Here is a 6,609-nt window from a genome sequence, read left to right as displayed (position 1 = left end):
TCTATCTATCTATCTATCTATCTATCTATCTATCTATCTATCTATCTATCTATTTTTTTTTTTTAACCATTCTGAGCCTGGGGAACCTAGCTCTCTGTCAGATACTACTGCTTTTCAGAGACATTTTCGGTCTCTTATCAACTAATTTATCCTGGACGACCAAGGCCGAGGAGTCTAAGTATTTATAGTGTGCCCGGAATATTTTGACACGTATCTGAAAGCATAATAAGTGTAAACTCAGTTGAACAAGTGCTAGATTTGCTCGTCTGAAGGAACATTACAATGTACCACTACCATGTGTCATAGTACTGTGCCCTAAGGATGTAAAGAGGGATGGGTACCCATCCTTGACAGTCTTACGTTTTAGCTCTGGAGGTAGGACATGAACGTAAAATACAAGTAAAACATTTCTTTCAGAACAAGATTATTTGTAAACCAGACGAGAAGGATCCCCGAAGTGAAGCATACCTTCGCCGCTTGCATCAGATGTATTCTGCTTCCCTTGCTAACATGGACTTCTCCAGGAGGTGAGCTCCTTTCTAAAACACATGGGGATGCCAATTTTGTTAAAGATTTTATTTATTTATTTGAGAGATTGAGCACGGGTGGGGGGAGGGGCAGAGGGAGAAGCAGGCCCTTCGCAGAGGAGGGAGCCTGATGCTGGGCTCGGTCCCAGGGCTCCCAGGACCCCAGGATCATGACCTGAGCTGAAGGCAGACGCTTAACCCACTGAGCCACCCAGGCACCCCTGGGGATGCCTATTTTAAATATGTCTTTCCACACTTGTGTTCACAGCCTTTTCACAGGTCCACGAAAGAACTGTCACTCTCCAATGTGTTGCAGATGATTTCCCAGTAAAAGAAGTGTCATAAAGGCTAATCAATAAGAAAGAAACCGACATAGTGTAGATCTACACAGTAAACCACAGTAGGTCCTGTCCTTTGAGATTGTCAGGGACTGTAGGGAGTAGCCATGGAGGAGAGGGATCATTATCCTTGAGGGTTATGTAATAATTCCCTCGGAACTGGAACTTGTTAAAACGTCTTATTCACACAAACTTAAAATCTGTGTTGCTCCTGCCAAGCCCAAGTACGTCAGCAGAACAGAGCTAACCTCACCCACGCACCAAAGGAACACGAGAGTGCGTGGCTGGGTGAGCGATGTGCCCCACACTAGGCACCGGATAGGTGCGAAGTCAGAATGTGAGCAATCGCATGATTGGTGGATCAGGCAAACACGAAACCAAATATTTAAAAAAATACTGTAAGAATGGCAAAAGAGAGACCGAAGAGAGAAGTCTTTAAAACCTCTACATCATCTGCCCCGATTCGGCACCTCCCCGGGCTCTGTGTTCCAACACTGAGGGCTTTCCCAGGCACGGAGCAGATGCCCTGCACTCAGCCCCTCGTCCACTGTTACAAGCTGGGTGCTGTCGATCCCAGGACCCTGAGATCAGTGGGTGCTGTCCCAGACTGGTGTTTGGCACAGAGACTGGGGCTCAGGCTCCAAACGTAGGTCAGGGTCCGCTTTAGTGGTGGAGGTACCGTGGCCTGTGATCTGCTGACCCTACATCCCATGGGGAGCATCGTGGGTATTTTTGCTATCCTGTGGGAGGAGGTAGGCCTCCGTCTCCCCATTCCCTTAGGACTGAACAGGTACACGGCATACACAGACACAGAGCCCCAGCGTCACACCTGAGAGGTAGGACGTGAACTTGGATCTTCTGGCCCAAAGTCTGTCTGGCTGTCCAGCTCCCCTAGCAAGCAGAGCCTGGTGGGAGGACCGAAGAGCGTGGCGGCAGGGAGCAGAGAAGGAGAAGCTGCTTCCTCTCTTTAGAGCCCAGGGAAGCAAGGCACTTCGGAATTAGGGGGAATTAAGATGGTGGCAACCAACTCTCAAACTGGCGGCTTTGCCAGGTGCGTGTGGATATCTTCCGGGACACATAACCGGGAGAGGGGGTCACAGAAGAGAGCCCGTTCTTTGAGTCAGAGGCTCTCTCAAAGTGAAGGCTCTCCTCTCTCCTGCAGAACCCCGCGCATGGAGCGTGGCTGCACCCCAGACCACCACGTGATGCTTCCCGTGGGGCGATTTCACAGAACGTCCAACTGGAAGAATCCTGCAGGTTCTTGCAGCAAAGGAGTGACTTTCTGGTCATTTGCAGGGAAGAGTGTCTCCCTTTTAGTGGCCAATTCAGGCCCGGCTATTAGCATTTGAATCAGCCAGCCATGCTGTTTTGATTGAAGAGAGAAACCCAGCCTTTGTTGTTGCAATTTAGGGGCGTAAGTAATTTTCTGTGCTCCTTTAATCAGTTCAAACAGTCGGGGAAATGGCAATATATAGGAAAAGTGTGGTCTGGCCTCGGAAATGCAAATGTGGCTCCTGTCCCAAAGATTCCCCACGTCAGCTTCTGATCCCGCCTGTGGCAGCTCCGTGAGCTCCGGTGACCTCCCTCGGCCGGCGGTCCTTCCCATCAAAAATTGGCCGAACGTCTTCAAAATATTCTCTTTGTTTGGATTAAACCGATCCAAGTAATCACAGAAACGCGCAGACGGGGGCCAGCTCCTTTTCCGTGGGCTGACCCCTGCTTCCTGCCCCTGGATGTGGCCAAGCCAGGGTCATGTCCAAAACATCAGTGACGTTGAGGTCCCCGAGTTCCTTGGGGCACTTTATAGCATGTAATTTATTTATTTTTATTTTTATTTTTTTAAAGATTTTTTATTTATTTATTTGAGAGAGAGAGAATGAGAGACAGAGAGCATGAGAGGGAGGAGGGTCAGAGGGAGAAGCAGACTCCCCGCCGAGCAGGGAGCCCGATGCGGGACTCGATCCTGGGACTCCAGGATCATGACCTGAGCCAAAGGCAGTCGCTTAACCAACTGAGCCACCCAGGCGCCCTATAGCATGTAATTTACTCGCTTAGGAGACATCAGATTCACTTTTGTAGCTAAGAAAACTGCAAAATTTTGAGTTTAAATAGATGGAAGACCAAGTTTTCCAAAATCCTGTTTGCTTTGCTTTTCTGCATTTGGTCTGCATTACATTTGCTTATCTTGTGTGTGTGTCTGTGTGTGTGTGTGCAGCCTTGGGCGAAGACTCTGGATTCTTTGCAACGCAGTGACTAGGGAAAACCCACTTGGAAACAAAGAATGCCTTCGCAAATTGACGCATTTGCTGCCAAGCTGGGAGCAAAGTTTCACCCGGTGTGTTGGTTTTTGCATTGATGCTCGGGCAAGGCCTCGAACGTGCGGGGTGCATCTCAGCGCTGCAGGGCGTCAGCTCCCCGGCCAAATGGAGGGTGATGGGATTGGCCGAATCTCCTCTCTGAGCATTGACCCAAGGCATCGGTAAACACCCCGAGGCCCCAGGCAGGGGTGCCCCAGGACCCCGCCCTCGGGTGGTGGGCTCAGGTTCCAGCCAGGGAGGGGCTGCAGAGACAGGGGCAGCAGCCTGGCCAGCTCTGCCCAGCAGAGGTGAACCTGGTGAACCAGGCTCAGCACTAACGTGCCTTGCCTTCGGATGGCATGTGCGCACACCAGACCACGTTTTGTGGACTCTTCCGGCTAACATATTTGCTAGCTTCCTTTCTCCACTCCAGTCCTGTTTAGATGGCAGGCAAAGTCCGTCTTTGGAGACCGGGTTCCACCCACTCCGTTGAGCTCTTCCCTCTTGGTAGCTGACCCATCACCTCCTCCAGGAGGCATTCCAGGATGTATCTACCTCTTTCACGAGCTCCTGCCTCAGTTGGGGCCGAACTTGCCCATCCGCAAGTACATTGTTTAGCTGTTTGAGTTCCTGGTGCCTCAAAGGCCGGCTCCGCATCTTCTAATTCTTGTGTACCCACCCGTGGGCCTGAGTCCTTTCCCAAGAAAAGCAATTTGTCAACAGCTGTTCCCCAGGAGTTGATAAAAGGCTGTGTTTGTTTCTACCTTGGTGTTTGCTGTATCGTGTGTACAGAGACAAATGGCAGGCCGGGCCTTTAGGCACCTGCCTCATCCCAGCGTGAAGGGGCCCCTGTGTGGGGGCAGCGGCTCTTGCTTCCCCTCAGCCTGCTGCCCCCCGTCCCCCGCCCCCCGCCCCCCGCCCTGCTCAGAGTGCCCAGGGCCTTGCTGTGGGCTTGCCCAGGGGGGCTCACCCTGGACCCTGCTTCACCGGCCTCACTGGGAGAAGCAAGGGGGAAGGAAGGAAGAAGTCCCCTGGGGCCTGGCCCAAGGCCACCCTTAGTAGCCGGTGACACTGAGCAGTTCTCCTGTTGGCTCTAGAGTCTATGTCCTCGAACATACTGCAGCAACGGCCATCCTTACTCCATGCTCTCACCGAGCTGTTGTGAGAACCAGTGGGGTCTGCAGTGGTCACCATGGTGTTATGGGGAGGGAGACGTCCTTGCGGCAGTCACTGTGGGGTCTGTCGTCTGGCCTGGGACAGAGCCCAGGGGAGGCTCCAGGGCTGATGGAGGCCTGAAGGGAATTCCTTACGAGACAGCTTCCCCTCCTCTGTCCCCAAAGTCACAGGGAAGCCTAGGATGCAGGCGGGGGAGGGGACAGCACGGGGACACACGTTCATTGCTCACTAGCACTGAGAGCCAAGTGGCAGCTAGTGAGGGCCTGTGCAAGCTTCCCTGAGCATCTGCGTCACTTCATCCCCCCGACATCCCTCTGGCTGATCCGAGTTCTCATCACAGATCAGAAAACAGGCTTAGAACTATGAGGCTGTCGTGTCCACACCCACAAACGGCCTAGCAGAAACAAGCCCCGCTCCGGGAGCCATCCCTCCAACCATCAGCTCTTCTTTGGCCCCAAACTTCCCAGACTGAGGCCCATTTTATTGCCAGACTTTCTTTTTAATTCTCTGAAGGAGTGCAAGGAAAATGCAATTTCATGGGCTATAATAATGGGTGGGGTTCATACCGAAAATCCGTATAATCTGTGTAGTTCTTCTGAACACGAAAGCATGTTGCACGGGATCCGGAAGACCTTCTTCACCCACCGTTTACCTTTGCTTTGTTCAAGATGAATATGAGCCAAAGGCTCTGGCAAGAAAAAATATTGAGGACATTCTAACAACAGCACTGTGTGTTCAAGGAGTGCTGAGCTTGACAGCTTGCTTCTGTGTTTGCTTTTCTCTGCTTGGTGCTACCCTGAGCAGACTGCTGGAGAGGAACGGCTGGTTTGCAGATGTGGACCCAGAGGGCAGAGCTGGAGATCTGGTCAGTGTTGTCTTGGGCTGACGCCGCACAGTGAGGCTCTGTCTCAGGTCCGGGGGGGCCATGGGCGAGGGGCCAGCACCGGGAAGCTTCCCTGCTGCGTGTTAGCAGACTCTCCAATGACAGCTCTGATGCATGCAGGAGGGCTGCCTGTAAGCAGCGGCCACCACCTAGAGTGTGGGATGAAGAAGCATGCCATTTGTATCCAACTGCATTTCCATTCTGGATCTTGATGTGGTGGCCAGAGAAGAGAGAGGTCAGTTTTAGTTTTACAGGGATAAAAATATAACCTTGAGTCTGACTTAAAAGCAAAGCACAGCCAAAGCAACGCTGGCCTTTCTGCTCTCTGGTTTCTCTGCCCCATCCCTCCACCGCCAGGGCGCTGCCCAACGAGGCCCCTACTCGGGTGGGCGATTCCTGCAGTATGATGGGGGACGTAATGGTATTTCTTGGCAATAAGGAACTCTCTCCTAAAATAACAAATAGTATGCAATGAAAAAAATTAAAATATGAATAAATAAACCTCTTAATGATCCTTCTAGTCCCACTTTACCAAGTTCTGTTTTAAAAGTTATTGCTCATATTCTGACATTAATGAAGATGGCAACAACAAAAGCTGAAGGTCACGTTTGCTTCCCAGAGCTGGATTACCTGATCCCAAGTGGACACGGGCTGTGTGGAGTGTGGCCAGGGCCCAGGGGCAGGAGGACAGGGGACGTGGGGCCACCTGGACAGCACGGCCCACCGCCCACAGCACTGCCCACCCTCTGCTTCCTGAAAGGCGACAGCCCAGCTGGTAAAACAGAAGATCCCAATCGGAAAACCAGAGGACACCGAGCAGCCCGGTGTGGCATGTGAGTGGTCTAGAAAAATGCCAGAAAGGATAAATATTGCAAAAATCCCAAGCTGCAGATTTTGAGAATTGGACAGTGACAGGGTAAACGGAATTGAGAGCTAGGAGTGCCAGATCGAGTGTGGCAGGCTCCCACGCTAGATGTCAGCCTGAGCCCACTTTCCCAGGGAAGCCTTGCAGCGGGGCCCCGTCCGAGGGTGGGGGCTGTGCTGTCCCTCCCATCGAGCGATGTCCACCCCTCCGGCCACAGATGGGCTCTTCGCTTGTCTGCCTACCCCTCCCCAAATGCCCCCCCCAGTTGGAAACCCAGTGACGGGGGGAGGGGGGCACACACCGGCTGTCTTGCTCACCACAGTGCCCCCTGCTCCTGGTTCACTCACTGGCAAACAGCAGGAGCTCGGTTAATTTTTCTTGAAGAAATGAATGAGCTCCTTCTGGTTCAGTTTTCCGTCTGTGTCTATGTAGTGCCCACCACCCTTCTCGCTCCGAGGCAGGATGGCATCATGGGCATTCCCGGTGCTGATTTGACTGCTGTCTGCCCCGTCCGCCTTTGTCA

At 52.4% G+C, this 6,609-nt stretch overlaps 1 protein-coding gene across 2 annotated transcripts in view; it reads left to right on the top strand.

The window, feature by feature from the left end:
* Positions 1-6,609, top strand: part of LOC118001903 — a 50,088-nt gene that overhangs the window by 39,880 nt on the left and 3,599 nt on the right. For both annotated transcript variants that reach the window (XM_034992088.1, XM_034992089.1), the window contains 3 exons: positions 418-527; positions 5,143-5,203; positions 5,843-6,054. In XM_034992088.1, the coding sequence (XP_034847979.1) occupies positions 418-527; positions 5,143-5,203; positions 5,843-6,054 (383 nt within the window). The remainder of the gene's footprint in view (positions 1-417; positions 528-5,142; positions 5,204-5,842; positions 6,055-6,609) is intronic.

The sequence above is a fragment of the Mirounga leonina genome, unplaced genomic scaffold, assembly GCF_011800145.1.
Source record: "Mirounga leonina isolate KUSES-001 unplaced genomic scaffold, KU_Mleo_1.0 Mir_55, whole genome shotgun sequence".
Taxonomy (NCBI): Eukaryota; Metazoa; Chordata; class Mammalia; order Carnivora; family Phocidae; genus Mirounga; species Mirounga leonina.
The sequence above is the reverse complement of the archived record's forward strand: the minus strand, read 5'-3'. Positions and strand labels throughout refer to the sequence as shown.